The 19,005-nt window shown below is 51.7% G+C and overlaps 2 protein-coding genes across 4 annotated transcripts in view; one reads left to right on the top strand and one right to left on the bottom strand.

Moving 5' to 3' along the window:
* Window positions 1-18,463, top strand: part of MCC (MCC regulator of WNT signaling pathway) — a 407,237-nt gene extending 388,774 nt beyond the window's left edge. Inside the window, 3 exon segments of the mRNA XM_034656615.1 lie at window positions 1,210-1,310; window positions 13,994-14,116; window positions 16,073-18,463. Coding sequence (XP_034512506.1) covers window positions 1,210-1,310; window positions 13,994-14,116; window positions 16,073-16,253 — 405 coding nt within the window. The 3' untranslated portion in view covers window positions 16,254-18,463.
* DCP2 (decapping mRNA 2) overlaps window positions 10,528-19,005 on the bottom strand; it is a 65,161-nt gene continuing 56,683 nt past the window's right edge. For all 3 annotated transcript variants that reach the window (XM_034656621.1, XM_034656617.1, XM_034656620.1), the window contains one exon: window positions 10,528-11,006. In XM_034656621.1, the coding sequence (XP_034512512.1) occupies window positions 10,765-11,006 (242 nt within the window). In that variant the 3' untranslated portion in view covers window positions 10,528-10,764. The remainder of the gene's footprint in view (window positions 11,007-19,005) is intronic.

The following is a 19,005-nucleotide window of genomic DNA, read 5'->3' as shown; positions in this document are numbered from 1 at the left end:
TTTGTAGAGCCATTTGAGTCTCACCAGTCACTGCGGGACAGAGCTGAGAGACAGGGCTCCAGTGTTCGCCTGCGTGTTCTTAGGGTGTGGTGGAAACGGACCTACCAGGTTCTTGCCAGAAGGCGCATGAGCTGAGCATCCCCCTAGTTCTTGCTGTTTGGTTTGACTGGGGGAAACACTGGGTTGTGTGGAACGGCTTCAAAGTACAGAATTTGAATGGAAAAGGCCAGATGGTTTTATTTTTAAATTTTTTTTTTTAACATTCAAGAAAGCTTTGTAAGAGTACCTTGTGTGGTTTAGGTAATGAAATTATTGTAAGCTGATTATCTTGTCTTTCAAATATCAGATCCATTTACTGTTTCAGTGAAATCTCCCTTCTGGGCCATTTATTTGGCCTTGTTTGTTGGTAGATGAGGCAGGTAGGAGGGGTTGCCAAGCTGTGAAGAAGACAGAAGTCATTATCTTACGGTCTTCAGGTCACACAGGCCCCTCTGCAAGTACGGACCTGGGCCGTTCCAGAACTGCAGCGTGAAAGCAGACACTGTGCAGACAAAAAGGGGCGTGGGCTGTGCACTAATAACGCTTCCTTCACGGACACTGAAATTTCATATAGTTTGTACACATCACAAAAGGGTCAGGAGTTTAGAAATAGCAAACAATGCTTAGCCTGAAGGCCTTATAGAAACAGGCGGCAGGCAAGGCTGGGAGCTCGCACATCCACTCTGGCTGCGTAGGGCTTGCTTTAAAACTCCCCTCCAGCCAACGAGCTGGGTCTGTCTCTGTGCAACGGATACGACCGCACACGTTCACGGAGAGGCACCGGGAGAGCCAGAGCCGCTCCTGTCTTTAAGCACTCCTAAGAAATGCTAACATCATGTGGGAGCTGACGCACAGAGAGAGAGGGTGCTGGAATCTCAGCAGATCCCAGGGGCTGGCAGAGGGGCTCCGGTCTGCAGGACCAAGATGGAGAGGGGTGGGGAAGGCAGGGCAGGCGGAGGGCGGGGCAGAGAGAGGTGTCCGGAGGCTGGAGGGTCACCACGATGACTCAGTGGGAGAACGTGGGCGGAGTGCTCAGAGCACGCTGGGAGTCCCCATCGTCCACTAGCCAGCCAGCAAAGGTCCAGAGAAGTGGGGCAGAGCTGCCCTGCGCTTCCAGGGTGCTCTCAGGCCTGGCTCCAGGGCTAACCAGAATGTGTCTGCTGTCCTCAGGAATGTGCTGATGCTACCTTCCCCGCTCTGTCACTGGCTGAACTAAGGACAACGTGTAGCGACAGCGAGCTGGCTGCGGAGTTCGCCAATGCCATCCGTAGGTAAGCTCCCTTTCCATGACCCCGGTGAGTGATGTATTTCCGGTTCTCTTGCTGCATATGTCAGCTCTTCATGGGTCATAACAGGAAAGGAGCAGGTGCCAATAGGTCTGACTTTTACCCGGGCCTTGGAGGCTCAACACGGAGAAGTCCTGCTGGTGCCAGGCCTTTTGAGAGGGGAGTGGCAGGGGAGAGCATGTAGGCAATCATTTCACCCGCAAGCAGAAAATGTCTCCTTCTTTGCCTTTTTTTGCTGTGCTCTTGCATTGACGAGGGCAGTGTTAAATGGTGATGCTCGGTCATCTTTGTCTCGTTCCCAAGTTTAGTGGGAACGCTTCCTTTCAACATCACTGGCTCTTCCCAATCAGAAGGCCTCATACGTGTATTTATTCAGTCCTTGGACATTCTTCCTCTGCTGTCTCAGTGTTTCTTCCCCTCCCTTGTCCCTCTCCTTTTGCAAGGAGAAACATGCTGACTCATCAGATCTGTCTCCCGCGTTGTAACTTGGCATACTCCCGCCATCCTTTTGCAATGGCATCCAGTAGGCATGGAACACAAGCCACCTAGGAAATTTCACATTCTCTAGTAGTTAAATTCAAAAAGTCAAAAGAGGGCACCTGGGTGGCTCAGTTGGTTAAGTGTCTGACCCTTCATCTCAGCTCAGGTCTTGATCTCAGGGTTGGGAGTTCAAGCCCCACATTGGGCTTCACACTAAGTGTAGAGCCTACTTTAAAAAAAAAAAAAAAAGTAAAAAGCAGTAATTTAACCCAGTGTATCCAAAATATCATTTCAATATGTAATTAGTATTTTTAAAAGATGTGTAAGATAGTTTTTCCTCTTCCTCCTCCTCGTCCTCTTCTTCATTCTTCTTTTGCTAAGTCTTCAAATCTGGTGTATATTTTACACTCACAGCACATCTCACATTCAAACCAGCCAACATTTCAAGTGCGCAGGAGCTCACCTAGCCATTCTGGAAAGGTTCTTTGGCTCAGTTTTCCACAAATTTGTTTTCAGCTGTATCCGTTGTGGTGTGTGGCTACGTTGAGTTTTATCATTTTGGTGATGAAATCTATCATTTCGTTTTTTAACAAGATGAGGCTATCTGAGGATGTTTATTATATCTATTCTAAAAACGTTATTCTGTCTGCTGTGGCAACTCTGTTTCCTCAAGTGTAAGTTCTTTTTAGAGTTGAGTTTTGTGACTCTTGGTTTTGGGTCACAAGCCCAACTGTTGGGCTTCCTGTCGTCCTGGCTGACAACATCTCTCCATGCAGATGTGGCCCAAGCGTCTGGTCCCCTCCTGTTTGCATGGCTGGTACCTGTGGTTGGGGCCCCTCCGAATCCCCTTCCTCCTCTTACAGCAGCTTTCTTCCTTGTGCATTTTGAGCTGTGGTTTCCTTTTTCAAGAAGAATCAAAGTCTGCCTTTCGTTTTTTATGAGTGCTCATGGTTTCTGGTACACGAAGAGTGCACCTTGCATTCTTGACATGCTGGAGGATTTTTTAGAAATGGGTTTCCCATCATTTCTGGGGGTTGGGGTAAGAGGGCACAGTGACAGCAGCCGCTCCGTCTGCTGTCCTGATCCAGCCGGGGCGGTTTCTGTTACGGTGTGGCCTCCAAGCAGAGGGTGGATGGAAGGCTGCATTGTGGGGAACGTCGCTACCCTCCTGATTTACTCACTGTCCCTTGGTGTCTTTCCTTCCAAGCTGTAACAGCTCTCTCACATTGCCAGTGCCTCTGGCCATGAGGTTAAGTTGTAATTGCTTTGCTTGAGGCAGGAAAAGAAAAGCAGTGCAGGGAAAATGCCCTCAACAGATCCTAATGACTTGACTGTGCCAGAAACATGGGATGCAAATCCACTCCCTGCTTCCAACTGGGAGCCATTTGGATATTGTGTCTGTAAGCTAAGCCCCTCAGTTTTTCAAATTCCCCAAACCCCCAAGGCCTTCACTGGCACAAGTAAGATGCAGATTCCGCTGCCTAAACAGAGAGAGACTTCATTTGCTTTGTCAGTCACCACGGGCTTCCAGTAACCAGCCGTAAGTTGGTTAGCATGGATTTCTAATCAAGACCCAGATAGATGGAGCCAAGAAAGAATCCACAGGACTACAGGAAAAAGGAAAATAACATCATTATACTGTAAATATAGCCTAGAAACTGGAATAATCATTTCATGAGGGCATATGATTTGGACACCTGAGAGCTGAGGTCTGGGGGTGTTTTTATTTTTAAAAATCAAGTGGGAACTAACATCTTCTTTGAAGGTCTTAAATCACTGCTAAACTCATGGTTGAAGTCAGTTGAGGGAATCTGCCCTGTATTTTCAGAAATAGTCCTCCCTTTTAAAAAGATGGCTGCAAACACCAGCGCCGTGGGGCCAGGCATCCTGGCTGCAAAGAGCAGGGGTAGAGAGGGGCTTGGGGAACAGGCGAAGTGGTGGTCTTTTCTTGAGGAGAAACCCCTCAGGACGGTGCCTTGTGACATCCGGGTTGCTGGTTCTAGGTCACGGCCCCGTCCCAGGCAGGTCTCCCCGCTAGCTACTAGCTCACTGGGCTTTGGCCCCCAGCCTTTGCCACCCAGCCCGCCCTGTGTGTGTCTTCTCCCAGTGTTCTGTTTGGAACCAAACTAGGACTCCAGACAATCACACATGGACTGTGTCACTGCCATCTGGTCTGATTTTGTCCCCTCCATTTGCATGAACAGTTATGGCGCCTTACTGGCTCCAGTGTTACCATCAAACCCCATCTGGATGACCGTGCTTCCAGTTTTGCTCAGGAGTTTTCTTATCGGGGTGCCTCGTTTTTGCTGTGTTCTGCACCAGCTGTGTGCCACGAAACCCTTCTTCATCTCTGGTCCCTCTCTTGCTCTCGGTCCTAGTAAACATTCAGTGAATGACCTTTCCAGCAGGGAAGGGAACTGTGAAACTGCAGCTGAGAGCGTTTTCGGACACGAGCCTTCTCTGTGCTGATCGGGCGTCTGTGTAGGTGCCGTGGTCGGGCTGAGCGCAGCTGAGGGGAGAGGCTGTTTCATCTCCGCCCTGTTCTTGGGAGGCAGCGGGGGGGCAGGGGCTGCTCTCCAGGAGATGGGGTGGGCTGGGGACTGGACGGCAAGGCCACACAGGGAGGCGGTGGGGACACCGCAGGTCTTCAGTGTCTCTGCTGGGCCGGAGGGCTGGCACAGGTGCTCACAGTGGGTGTGGGCTGAGCCCGCTTGTGTGGGCTCCCCGAAGGCTCTGTGTGCTGTAGTGTGCGCGGTCTGGGCGCACAGGAACGTCCGTACTGCTGGTCCATGACCGTGCATCTGTCTACCAAGTGCTGAGGGCAACTGAAGTGCTGGGGGTGGGGGGAAACTCCTCAAACAGACCCCTGGTCATATTGGGGAAGAGGTAGGGATGCTGTGCTCTTCAGCGCTAGAGGACGGGGGAGAGCTGGGAAGGGGGCTTGTGACACGGTGACTGCCTCAGAGGAGTCCACGTGCACCTGGCAGGACCCCACTGGGTGGGCAGTTGGGACCTGGCTCCAGCCCCACACGGCCCCTGGGAGACCGGCCAACCTGCTCCAGCTGGGGAGGAGGCCCGGGGCATTTAGTCGCAGGCCCCGCGGGGGCTCTGCTGAGCCCTTTAGGGAACCGGGATCGGCCACTTGTGCCTGCATGTGTGCCAGATCTTTCTGTAAAATGCCGTCCAAAGACAATGCACACATGACATCAGCCACTCAGTCCAGGGACCAGATGCGCCCGACTCTTCAAGCAGAGGAGTGCACAGACATCCTTTTCTCTCTCTGGTGAGTGACAAGCCACTGCTGCTTGGAGAGGGACCACGTGTCACGTCCCCTCGAGGGGACCTCTGGGGCAGGCGGGCCTCAGCAGACACCAGATCTGATGGGCCCTCGCTGGACATGCAGCCGGCCCACACAGCACGGGGCAGGCGCAGGGGGCAGCGTCTCAGACTCAGACAGGTGGGATCCCCCATCGCCCCCGGCCCACGGGGCCATACCAGTGCTCAAGTCACTCAGGAGGCGAACCCTGATGCCTCCAGACGGCGGACCCTGACGCAGCCACCAGCAGGAGCGACCGAGAGCCAAAAAAAGAGGTTTCAGAGCCAGGCAGCGGGGCTTGCGGCCCGCGTTGGGGGAGAAGGGGCGAGTGGCTGCGGGGCAGGGGCCTGAGCACAGAGACACGCTCCCGGGAAAGCCTCAGGGAGGGGGGCGGCCTTCAGCCTCTCGAAGGGACTCTGCACGGTGCCAATCTGATGGTTACCCTGGATCAGGGTTCTATTGCCGTGTAGCAAGTCACCACAAGCTGAGTGGCTTGAAACTACGCCTGTTTATTAGCTCATGGCGTCCCGTGTCCATGGGCAGGATCTGGACTCAGCGACCGGCTGCTCTGCGTAGGGCCACGTTCTTTCTGAGGCTCGCCAGAAGATCTGCCTCCGGCTTCTTTCTGCCTGTCGGCAGGTCACTTCCTTGTGGTTGTAGGGCTGACGTCGCGTTTCCTTGCTGGCCGTGGGCCTGGGGTGACTCGGGCGGGAGGCCTCTGACATAGCTCCTGCCCACCCCCTCCAGCCTGCAAGTCAGCGAGGAGAACACCCCCGCCCCAGCCTTGCCTGCTTTAAATCCCCTCTAGGAGGAGCCCGGCCCCTTTAAAGGGCTCACCTAATTAGGTCAAGTCTACCCAGAATAATCTCCTTATCTTAAGATCAGCTGTTCGGGGCCTTAATTACATCTGCAAAATTCTCTCACCGCAGCACCTAGATTCGTTTTTGATTGAATAACTGGGAGAAGGTGTGTCATACTAAGGCACTGCAATCGTGGGGGCCATTTTAGGGCTGTACCCAGCTCACCTTGTTACTTAAAACCTTCCAGTGACTTGCGGCAGTGTCCAAGCTCCTGAGCAAGCGTGCGATCTGACCGTTTCTCCACCCTCACCTCCTGTCACAGGCCCCCTCCCGCCCTGACCCACACCGGACCCGTTTGCTCTCTTTGGTGCCTCGGGGAGTTCACTTTGCTGCTGCTCCCGGCCTCGCACCGTGACCTCCCGTTCTAGGCGCTCACATCCGTGTGCCGTAACATGGGTTGGTTTGGTGTTTCTTTGGCTCCTGTGCCCTGAATTTCCTTCTGTCACAGAACACATCGTTGCTCCGCTTCTCATGTCCCTGGTTCCAGCCTCCCCTCCCCGTTTCACCCACCGCCCCCTGCAAAAGGGGAGTCCTTTTTGGATGGGGATCAAGACATAATCACCCAGGTATGTGACCTCAACTTGGATGACTTCGTTCCTTCTAAATGCTCCCTAAAGTCTCTCAGCCGCGCTCCTCTCTGCCCACTGGACAGCTCGCTCTTCCCAATTCCATGCTAGGGCTTCAGAACACAGCACGTCCAAAAAAAATTCTAATCCGTCTCCTCCTGCACTTTGAAATTGGCCCCTTCTTCGGAATTCTGACTTAGAATACAAATTATATTCATCTTTCCAGGAGCACGCTCTTGGCTTCGTGCCCCTAACTCAAGCCGTGGATCCCTCCTCTCATCCCCTCCGGTAGCATGCTCGTGTTCCCAAAGCTTTCCTGTCCCCCCCAGTGTGTATGTTCCAGCTCGTCTCTGTGGCCCCACAGGTGCTGACCACAAGCCGCCTCAGTTCAAAGCCATGTCCAAGTTCCACAAATACCTGCCCAGCTCTAGAAATCTTCCAGATTTGTAGGAAACATGCGTCCATGAGAGGACAAAAGATGGCGCTGGTTGGCCCCTCTTATTAGCGGCTATGGATTAATAGTGTTTTGGAGCCATATACATAGTGGAATGAAATGAAAAGGGAATTACTTGGGGTCCTTTGAAAGAGGGAGCCCCCAGTGATCAAAAAAGCAGAATTCTTACCATTTTGGTGGTAAGGCCAGTATTTTAAAAGGTGCTGTTTTATTAAACTTTCTTCGTATTTGGCTGATGTATACTAGCAGTCAGACAACCGAAACTGTGCTTAGAGTTTTGTAAAAATAAATGCACATGGACCTCCGTAAATAACTTGTGGAGCTCTAGAGCCAGGGCCCCAAAGGGCACCAGTAAAAACCAGGGCTCACCCCTAGGGTTGAGGCTGGGCGTAGCCTGGGTAACTGAGATCTCTGTGCATTTCCGTCATCCCCTTCATGTTCCAGAAGCTCAGAGAGAGAAGGCCTTAGCTGTGATCTCTTTTTTTTTTTTTTTTAAGATTTTATTTATTTATTCGACAGAGAGAGACAGCCAGCGAGAGAAGGGAACACAAGCAGGGGGAGTGGGAGAGGAAGAAGCAGGCTCCCAGCGGAGGAGCCTGATGGGGCTCGATCCCAGAACGCCGGGATCACGCCCTGAGCGGAAGGCAGACGCTTAACCGCTGTGCCACCCAGGCGCCCCTTTAGCTGTGATCTCTTAAAGGCAGGGCGACGGAGAGCACCCAGCAGGCAAGGTAGCAGCAAGCCTGTGAACACGCGCCTGCATTTCCCGGGCAGGAAACAGGGTCTTAGGAAGTCTGGGCCAAAACGCTAGCCGGTCGTGATTATCTCGCTGCTACTCCGGCCACATACAGCCACGTAGCGGAACATCGCTACCAGGGGCACCCTCATCGGGGCCACGGGGTGTGCTCTTCACTAGACGTCTTTAGCACCTGCCCCCTTTATGGACCATGGCAAGGTGCCCAAGAGCTCGGGCTCGCACGCAGCCCCTGGTGTGGCTCCCAGTTCCGTGGGCACCCTGGCAAGTCTCTTCTGGGCCCCGAGTTCCTCTTCTAGAGAACGAGAGGAACACTAACAGTACTGACCTCCAAGGGCTGTGGTGAGAAGTCAGTCATTCCATCCCTGTGAAGGACTTAGAGATCGCTGTTACTGCTGCCTGCATTTCCAGAAAATGAGTGTATTGGCAGAGCCCGGTGACGACCGTGAAGGAAGTAACTACGGTGATGTGATGCAGTCACTGTGGAGGTGTTTTTAGATTAGAGATTGCAGTGAATAATATGGAGGAAGTGACAAGGTGCTGTGACATCATAACCCTGGGACATGTGTTCAGATGGGCAGTCAGGGTGGGCTTCCTCAAGGAGGTGACATTTAAGCCGAGATGAGGAGGAGGAAAGGTAGCCAAGTGGAAGCAGCACATTCCAGGCAGGGGGAAGCTAGTCCATGGTGTGCAGTGGGAAAGAGCATGGTGTGTGCTGAGGACTGAGAGGGTTCCAGCCCGCAAGGGTGAGGGTGACCCCCAAGACTGGACAGGCAGAGGTCAGGTCGGGCAAGGCCTTAGAGGTTGGGCCGGGTAAGACCACAGACGCCCCGTCCAGTGCAGGTGGAAGGCACTGAAGGACAACAATAGGATCTGATCTGTCATAGTAAAGAATGAGCCGGCTGCTCTGTGAAAACCAGGCTCGAGGGTGCAGAGGCGAGGCGGACAAACCAGTTAGTGGGCTCTCAGGGCCGCCCAGGTGAGAAACGAGGGCAGCCTGGACTGGGGTGGCGGGGCAGAAACTTCCTGGCACTGGGTGGATGGGGACACTGTGGAACAGAGGTGGAGGCCCAGGAGAGGGAGGGGTTGGGCTTACTGAAGATGCGTCAGCCGCTGGACAGCAGTGTTGCTGCCTGCTGACAGGGGAGCAAGCGTGGGCTGCAGGGGTCCTCTGGAAGGTCCTGCTCCAGGTGTGTTAAAAGAAGACACCTGTTAAGCTGAGATGTCAAATAGACAAGTCCAGAGATCCAAGGGAAGGCCCGGAGATAAAGAATTGGAAGCTTCTAGCATGTTGGTAGTCTTGGGAATGGGACTGGTGGGAATGGAGAGAGGCAAGTAGACAAAATACAGCCCAAGCCCATGTCCTCCACACTCGGGGATTCTGAGGCGGTGCGAGCCAGGATCCATGCAGAAGCCGGACAGACAGCTGGTGCGGCTGCAGGGCGGACACTCAGGAGTGCAGGTGAGGAAGGAAGAGAGGAGGAGGGGAAGGTGCGGGCAGGGAAGTGAGGGCCCAACAGAACAGCAGCGTAGGAGATCGGGCTGCCCGAGGAGCCGTGGCAGTGGTGACAAGCCCACTGGGGTTAAGCACTGGAAGGCGAAGGAGAGAGGAACCACACTCCCAGGCGATTCCCGCCATGACTCCTTGTGTCTCTCGAGCAATTACTGAGCGATTGCGGGCCGTGTGGCCCTGTGGCCGCACCTCCAGTGGTTTGGGCTGATGATTCCCATGCAGGTATCGTGGCGGCCACAAAGCCCCTTGCCCTTTGCTCCCCTGGTGCCCGCCACATTTGTGTTTGTGATTATAGTCTGGCCCCTGCCTTTTCGTTTTGGGGATAGCGTACCCCCCTCAAAGGAGGTCCAAGAGCCCTGCTGGGCGCCTCCCGGACCCCGCATGCAGGTACCCCACCACTTACGGGGCTGACGTTGAAGATAAAGACCACCCCCCTGGCTGTGTGGTCAGAGTGAGGTTCACAGGACCCTTGGGAAGCAGGAAGAACCCTCGTTTTTGGTGGAGCAGGAGGCCCTGCGACTGCACAAGCAGAGTCGTGCCAGGGGCTTGCACCGCGCGAGTGGGACCCCGCAGTGACTTTTCACCTGCTGCTGGGGGCGGGTGTGCCCGAGTCAGACACGGGGAAGAAGGAAGGGATAATGCCGTTCTGGCTGCAGAAAACACTGCGTGGCAGGGGCGAATGGAACGGGTAGGGTTTCACGTTGACTTGCTTTCTCGTGTGGAGCTGGAAGGTGCTTGCGTTAGCCTTATTTATTTTATCTAGACAAACTATACGTTTCTCAGCTGAAGGCCAAGAAAATTAGAACTAGAAACGTCTATAGAAGGAACAGGACATGAATGGTTGAGGTTCCAAGGTGACCTGGGTTTGTATCCCAGTCGAACTTTGAGAAACCGAGGAAAGCAGACCAGAAAGTGTGCCCCTGCGTGTAATTTCGCGTTCAGATCCAGAGCCTTCTCCAAGACACATGCGGTTCATCCACGGCACCTGGCGAAGAACACTTTGACTTCCCAGTTTCCCACGTTTGCTCGGTAGTTAGGATCACCTGGGTGCTTCTCAAGCTGCGGTTCGGGGCCTCCCCCCAAACCCCCTGCGGCGGAGTCCAGGGCCAGGCCTGGTGCGGTGCGGGGCGCGCTGCCCCCTGGGGGTAGAACGCAGGTCACACGTGCAAGCCACGTGCCTAACTGTACGTTTTCTAGTAACCACGTTTGAAACTTAAAAAAATAACGTGTTTAGCCCAGTACATCCAAAATACCACTTCAACATGTAATCATTATTTTATTCTTTTTTCATATCAAGTCTTCAAATTTTGGTGCGTATTCACACTACCAGCACGGCCAAGTGTGGACCAGCCGCCATGGCCGGTGCTGCCGTCCTGGGGGCGCAGGGGTCCCAAACACCAGGTTCCACCACTCGCCCCCACAACATCGGAAGGCAGAGGGACAAGTGGTGACACCGGAATTTACTTCAGTGCGGCCAACACCGGGAAGACAGGGGACTAACATCTCAAATACGGCCTCCCAAGTGCTGAAAACAGGCCTACGTTCATATTAAGGAAAAGGTGGGACAAAAGTCCGTGTGCACGTGCAGCTGGGCAGTCAAGGTCGATCACGGACTTGGGGTCGGTCATGCTGGGTCTTGCTGGCTCAGGGCAGGCGCTGTTGCTTTTGAGGGGGTAGTTTCGGTTCCCTTGAAGGGGATGCTTTGCCCATTGGTCTTCTGCCTGAGTTGAGAGAGAAGCTGGAAAGAAAAACTTGGTTAAAAGTACAGACTAAGGGTCAAAATGGAGGTAAAGTCCTCTTTCATTGCCCTTCAAAGTGGTTTGTAGAGTTTCAGTCGATGAGCTCATTGGAGGCCTCACTCAGATGGAAACAGGTAAAGTAACCCACATTCTAGGTTTAGGTTTGGCCTCGTCTTTATATTGTTAAATATATCAGCGTCTTAGTTCGGTCCTGGGCACTGTACAGACCAGTGCACTTCGGTCTCCTTCCTGAGGCCCAGGGAGCTCTTGGGGGTAGTTCTCAGCTGCCAGCGTGCTCCCCACCCTGAGGGGGTGGGGCAGGGTCTTTGAGGGCCTCTCCTGTCTTCCTGGGTTCCGTCCCCCATTGGAGCCTGCCAGCTCTGGAAAGCTCCCCCCGTCCCAGGGGCCTGGGTACTGGGCAGAGGAACCCTTTGTTTCGGGGTGAGGCTGGGATTTCTGTACTCTGCTGGTGGGGAAGCGGTGTGGATGTAATGGGTGGGGGGAGGGGTCCTGCTCTGGGCAGTTTTTGTTTTGAATTTACTGACTTCTTGGTGACATTTTAAATTCTCTTCACCGTTTTCTTTTATCCCTTTACACTGTTAATCTAACTTTAGAATGAAAAAGAAAAGAATTGAAACAGTAACAAAATGGAGGACAAATAACCCCGTCTCCATTCTTAATAGCCAGAGGGGAGGGGGAGAACTATTTCCTGTTTTCCTAGCCCTCCCTCAGCGACAGAGGGCTGTCTGTAGGGCCCCACCATCCCAAGACACTTCTCACTTCTGCTAGGAAATGTTCCCTCTCTGGATTTCAGGAGGAAATGCAAGCAGATTGGGGATTTCATGTTGGCTGCTAGGGCCCAGGGGAGACCCACATTCCTCAGGAATTCCTCTGCAGTGGCTCTGGCTTCCTTGGGGCAGGTGGGAGGATTCACTGAGGAATCCGGAATCCTGGGACTTAGAGCTGGTTGTTAGGTTTCCTTTAAAAAGATCATTCTCCCTCCATCCTCACTCACAAAAGCAGGACTAGATTTTTGTGTTGCAATTCTTTCATTAATGAGCTTGAAAAGCTTGACTTGTGCTCACAGTAGCTGGAGGCAGAAAGTAAAAGATATTTGAAAAGCCAGGCAGGCTGAACCCTCTGAACATCTGAGAGCCCTCCACCTGGGGGGGTCACCCCCCCTTAGCCCTCCTACAGGAAGCAGAACCATTGAGTCTGGCTCTCACAGACTTCACAAAAAGCATACAAATTATAAAAACTTCCAGCAATGCAGAAGTGAGTAAAATCGAAAATGAAAGCCTTCAGTCACCTCCCTCCAGGAGTCACCATTGTGGATCGGTGGGCAGCTTTCTGGTCTATCGTTTGGGTAGATCAGCCATTCACACTCAGATTTTTAGTTTTTGCAAAACTGGCATCCAGTAGAAGTCACCCTTTTCACTTGACAATGTATCAGACACTTTTCTGATGCCGGTGCATGTTGATCTGAGGTGTTTTGTTTTTTTTAAATAATTGCAGACTAGTTCAGTAGGACCATTTTACCTTGCTGAATTTAACCGGCCGCCTGATCCCCATTCTTAGCTGTTGTAACCAATAGTGAAGTGAACCCAGCTGTAATCTCATGTGTCTTTACACACCTACACATACGGTAAGAAAAATTTCTGGAAATCAGGCTGCCTCGGCAAGAGATAGGTTTTTTTTTTTTTTTTTTTTTTGCTAGATCCTTGCAGATTGCCTTCCAAAACCGCTGTGCTCAAGTACATTCCTCATACTCATGAATCATTTCTAGAGAATTCCTTCCATAAATCTGGTTTCTCATGGTGTTCCAAAGAATCAGGGGAGTTATTCAGAAGCTGTTTTAACAACTATTGTCACCAAGAAGCTGTCACCTGGGCGCGGTGCTCAGCACTGGGGATATGTTTGGGTAAGGTCTTCACCACCTTAGAGCCTACATGCCACTGGGGAGCCTGCTGAGGTGAGACAACAGATTGGGGGTGCCTGGGGGGCTCAGTTGGTCAAGCGTCTGCCTTTGGCTCAGGTCATGATCCCAGGGTCCTGGCATTGAGTCCCTCGTCAGGGTCCCTGCTCAGCAGGAGCCTGCTTCTCCCTCGGCCTGCAGCCCCCCCTGCTGGTGCGCTCGCTCGCACACCCGCGTTCTCTCTCGCTCTCTGACAAATAATGATCAGATTTGCTGCATGTGAGCAGATTTGTGCTGCACAGGGCCCTGTGATCTGCAGTGACACTGTGCCTGTGACAGGGGGGGCCTCTTGAGGAAGGGCGCTCAGGAGTGTTTCCCAGGTCTTATGCTCGAGGGAGTCAGGGGAAGACGGGAAGCGCACTGGACACTAGAAACCTCCTGGAACTGAACGCTAAGTCAGTGACTTTGGCTTACCCCAGCAGTAAAGAGCCCAAGGAACTTGAAGCCTTGGGGAAGGGAGGTTGTCAGAGTGCAAATCTAATCTAAATACTTTAAAGGGGGAACCGAGGACCTTTAAAATCAGAGTATCAATTTCTGCTCCATCACTACTGGTTTTTGTTTTTGCAAAGTAGGATCGTGTTGATTCGCGGAGTCGGGACTTGTCCAAGGTAGGCCGCCAGACCAGAGGTTTCTGTTCTCAAATCAGTGATTCAAGAGATGTTTATTAGCACACCTGGGAAAGGGGGGTGTGGAACCCAGATTAGATTTTGTGGTCCAGCTGTACTCGTCCCACATCTGGACGGCTACAACCTCCTGTCTTGTTCCTTTGTGACGCATACTGCAATCTGAGCTCTCTCTAAAGGGCCCTTATCAGCTTCAGGAATGCAGTGGTGAGATGTTCTGGACCTGAGGGGACCTCTAGGTACCTCCAGTACCTTCCTTTTCATACGTGCGTGCCTTTTGGCTCGGCAAGCTCAACCCTCCTCCTCTTTGCCATGGCTTCCAGAGTAACAGCCACCGCTCTGATCTTGTCAAGTTACTCCAGGCATGCTTTGTCTCTCCTCCATACAGAGAAAAGAAGTTAAAGGCCAGAGTTCAAGAGTTGGTGAGCGCCTTGGAAAGACTGACCAAGAGCAGTGAAATCCGACACCAGCAATCAGCAGAGTTTGTGAATGACCTAAAGCGAGCCAACAGGTAAAGTCTCCATTTATGGATTCCCAGTGGTGCCTGGACTCCTACACCAGGGAGGGCATTTCCTTAACTGCTGGGAACCAGCTCTAGGCAGCTCTAGGGAATGGAAAGTCCTCACCAGCCCACCCCACCCCAAGCCTGGCCTTCCCTAAAGCATCATTTCCCAAAGTGTTTCATAGAAAACTAAGAAATGCTTAGTAAAGGCCTGTCCTTGGGCCAGATATGCTTGAGAAATGCAGCATACTACGGTCCCCTAAATTCCTACAGCGAAGGTTCTGAAAAGTCATACAATTAAAAAAAGAAAAAAAAAAAAAGGTGTTTAAGCCAACATTTGCCAAGCAAAATTGGCTACAGAACTTTTATATGAGCAACAGTTTTTATTTTTAAAGTAAACTCTGGCCCCCAACATGGGGTTCTAACTCATGACCCCGAGATTAAGAGTTATACTACCAACTGAGCCAGGCTTTTGGGCTCAGGACCCCTTTATGCTCATAAAACACTGAGGAACCCAGGGGCGCCTGGGTGGCTCAGTCGTTAAGCGTCTGCCTTCGGCTCAGGGCGGTGATCCCGGCGTTCTGGGATCGAGCCCCACATCGGGCTCCTCTGCTGGGAGCGCTTCTTCCTTTCCCACTCCCCCTGCTTGTGTTCCCTCTCTCGCTGGCTGTGTCTCTGTCAAATGAATAAATAAAATCTTTAAAAAAACAAAACAAAACAAAAAAACACTGAGGAACCCACCCAAAGAACTTTGTTCTTATAAATTACTTATCTGTTCATAAATCTAACTTTAGAAACTAAAACCAAGACAAATTTTTCAAAGTTTTTGTACCCAAAAAAAAATCAAAATAATAATACATTGGTCACATTAATACCATTGGCATTTATTAAAAAAACTATTTTCCAAGATAATTAGAAAAGTGGCGCTATTTTTACAATCTGCAAATCTCTTTAATGTCTGGCTTAACAGAAGGCAGCTAGGTTCACACCTGCACTTCTACGGGCAGTACACTGTTGTGAAATACATCGGGAACACCTGGCTTCACGGGGACCTGAGGTAAAGGATATCCAAGGCCCCTCTCCTGAGAGGGTTTTGGGAATCCCAGGGAGTCAGTGTTCAGACCACACTGGGAGGACCTAACTGCACATGGAAGGGACTGGGCTGCTCTTTTGGCCCAGAGCAGGCATTAGAACTTACCTGCCCTGGGCTTACTCCCTGCTGTCTTCCCAGGAGGCTTTCAGGGAGGCAGATCAGCGAGGCTTAGAGAATATAAGCTGGTTTGGCTGGCAGCATTAGCTGATGGCCTCGTGCTCCACATTCCACCAGCCCAAAGCGTAGTCATCAGAGCCTCTCTGCCCTCCTCCCAGGCGAGGTCACATAGACCGCAGGGCTTGAGGAATACCCCTGGTAACTTAGACCGGACCGTCTGTTGCAGGCAGCCATGGAACAACAAACAGACTTAGCACTTTATTTTTTTTTTAAAGATTTTATTTGTCAGAAAGAGAGCACATGCGTAAGCAGGGGGAGCAGCAGGCAGAGGGAGACATAGGCTCCCCACTGAGCAAGGAACCCCGTGTGGGACTCGATCCCAGGACCTGAGATCATGACCTGAGCTGAAGGCAGATGCTTCGTGGACTGAGACACCCAGATGCCCCCTCATTACTTGTATTTAAATGGCAGATTTCTGGAATTCACCTGCCTTTTCGCTTACCTATTTTGGATGTAGCTAGTCTGGGTTTTTGGTTTACACCCTTCCTAATAGATTAGGGACAAGCGTCTAGCATGGAAACGAACTGTAGGTAAGCCAACAGGTGAATGGCCACGAGTGCTGAATACTTGATTTCACATCCTTTAGAGGCTGAGTGACCTCTCTGGACCCGGTTACCCGGCAGACAGGACAGTGTGTGTCTCCACACGACTCAGATGACTCTCCCTTCTCCTCCCCCACCCCCGCTCCCACACAGCAACCTGGTGGCTGCCTATGAAAAAGCAAAGAAGAAGCATCAAAACAAACTGAAGAAGTTGGAGTCTCAGATGATGGCCATGGTGGAGAGACACGAGACCCAAGTGAGGATGCTCAAGCAAAGAATAGCGCTGCTGGAGGAGGAGAACTCCAGGCCGCACACCAACGAAACTTCACTTTAACCGGCGCTTGCGCGCCAAAGCTCTGCCTGTGGAAGCTGAACTCTGGCAGGTCGCCGGGGAGCGACAGGCCCCGGGAGCCGGAGCACCTGGTGGAAGAGTGACAGAAGACAAGGTTGGCAGGTAGGTCAGCGCCTGCACCATGGAGCACCATGGAGCACCACGGACTCAGCTCCGGGGACAAGTGGCCTGGCGACACCGTGCAGACTCTAGCCAGAGGATTCTGTTCCTCCTCTGGGCCCATGGCCGGCGTGTAAAGACCCGCTCTGTGCGCCACGCCGGGAGCCTTGCTTCTGTCTCCCGCGGGTGGCCACCCTCCCACGCGCTCCGCTCTGGAGCCTGTGCAGCAGTGGCACCCTCGGCGTTGGTTTTGTAAGACTGTCGCTTCTTCTCTTTTTGGTAGTGACCGGACCTCTGTCACCCCCAGTTGCTTCTGTTCTTCAGGGATAAACACTGACGTGTGGGAGTGCGGACGGGGTGTCTTCAGCCTCTAGAACTGCGGATTTGCTTACTACAAGCAGGCTTTGGTTTTTGGGACCCACGCACCAGCTCTGAGACACAGGCTGTCGCTCAGAGGTGCTCTGAGAGGTAGATTACAGGGGGATGGGACACAGGGTTACAGTCCCAGGTACATTCGAAGTTACAGGGACAGCAACCCCAGGGCTTACGCCTGAACAGCTCTTTGGGAGAACGAGCACTTCTTTCACCTCTCACTGTGGAGGCAGGGCCGGAAGGGTGCTTTCTTCCGACTGTGGGATCTCCCTCCCAGGGAGCCTTAGTAAAGCCAAGACTTGGAGCGGAGATGATCCTGTTGGTACGTACGCCGGAGCTGGACTTTTATCCAGAGTCTCAAGGGCAGAGGAGCGCCGGCAGAACTTTCGCCCACCCCAGGGCACCACGTAGTGGCTGTTCTGCAGCAATCAAAATTCATCCACAGGGGTACCTTCAAGCTCGAAACCTGCCTCCGTTTCTCTGCGGGCGAGAGGCAGGACGCGGAGTGTTCTGCAGGCTGACCCCACCTATTTAAGAGACGGCTACTGAACCACCAGTTCAAGACTTCACTCCTGCTGTTACGAGAGGCAGGGGGCGAAGGAGTGGTCGCCGAGGCCTCCTTTTATCCTGCAACCGCCCTCCCCCAAAGTGCTGGTTAGCATATGGTACTTAAACAGGTTAAATTTCAAGCAAAATGCTGGCAGGGCTGGGCCAGGACCAAAGTACCTGAATTCTTTCAGGAAGCCTTCCATCTTCAATTCATCACTCCGCTGCCCGTCTTTCAGTTCTTCTATACTTACCCCACCCTGATGCAGTTTAAAGGGCCACTTGCCTTTCATTCTATAGTACTTGAAGAGCCACCCGCAGTCCCCCCAAGAATTACATCCCAAAGCCAGAGTTCACAAAGTTTTGTTTATGACCAGGTCACATGAGAGTCCCAATGTCCATGACCTGAAGATCTGCTTCCAGGCAACCTGATACAAGGTCCTCAGCTTTCTGTGCAACGGAGGCCACTCCGGCCACCGCCCTGGAGGGCAGAGCAGCTGGAGCAGTTCTATCCCAAAAGCAACCACTCTTCTTAGGCCAGCAGTAAGGCTGCCCATCTTCCCCAAAAAGCCACCCCAAACCAAAAAAAACTGTTATCAGTCTGGAAGGCAGCTTTTGGCTGCTTTGATCACTGTGAAAGTGCCCACTGGCTCCTGTTTTTGTTACAAATCTACCATTTAGTCAAAGTTGGTTCTTTTGATTTTTTTTTTAAGTCAATTTTTACTTTTGGATAAAGTTTCATTTTGTCATAAGGAAAACGTGACTGAAAAAATTATGTGCAAAAAAAAAAAGTTTAAAAGACAAAATACTGGTTTTCCCCATTTTTCCAGTTTGCCGAGGGAGATGTTTATGACTGAACAGATATCAAAACAGCTTTCATCTTCACCAACACTGAAAAGTATAGCTGACCCAGGACTAAAACCCTGTCTGCTAACTTCTGTCTACCATTCCTGGTCCAAGTAAAAAGAAAATTCACCCTTTAGGGTCATGTAACTCTTCCAGACCCAAGAGGTCTCAGCTCCTCCATTATAAGCCCCAGTATTAACTGACCCTACCTGGCCTCCTTTTGAATTTATACTTCAACGTAATACTTCTAAATATGTGGTGATTGGGTGAAAACTATTTCCCCAGAAAAACTGTTACTTTTATAAATGTGTGGAATTAAAAAAAAAAAAGCAATAGTTGATTTCCTTTCCTTGTATTTTTCAAATACTCCCTAAGACAAGATCCTTCTTGGAGGTGAACCAACAGGCATTTGTTTATGCTAATTGTGGGGCCCACTGAAACCACACTGATTAAATCAATGCACGTACCTGAATGTTTTCTTATAACCTGAGTTGCTCTTTCTAAATAGCAGCTGGTTTATATTAACCTCTCCATCAAAGGTGAACAATGATATATTAACCTCTCCATCAAAGGTGAAAAATGACACTGATTTAACTTGTATGAGGTTAAAAGTCTTCCGACTTCCATGTTTTTGTGTTCCACTTCCCTCCATGGTTACCCCTTTTAGACAGTCATCTTCTCTGTTCCGTCTTTGGCTCTTAGAGAAGCAGACATGGGAAGAACGGATCCATTTCACAGTTCCCTTGGAGTATATTTCCCACTGCTGAATTAAGGTAAAAATCATAGCGAAAGAGACTTCCGTCTGCAGCTGGAGTGGCATCAGTGTGTGGGCCTGCCAACTGATCCGACATTCTGCCAAAGCCCACGTGCA

The sequence above is a fragment of the Ailuropoda melanoleuca genome, chromosome 3 (assembly GCF_002007445.2).
Source record: "Ailuropoda melanoleuca isolate Jingjing chromosome 3, ASM200744v2, whole genome shotgun sequence".
Classification (NCBI taxonomy): domain Eukaryota; kingdom Metazoa; phylum Chordata; class Mammalia; order Carnivora; family Ursidae; genus Ailuropoda; species Ailuropoda melanoleuca.
This window is presented reverse-complemented; position numbering and strand designations above follow the sequence as displayed.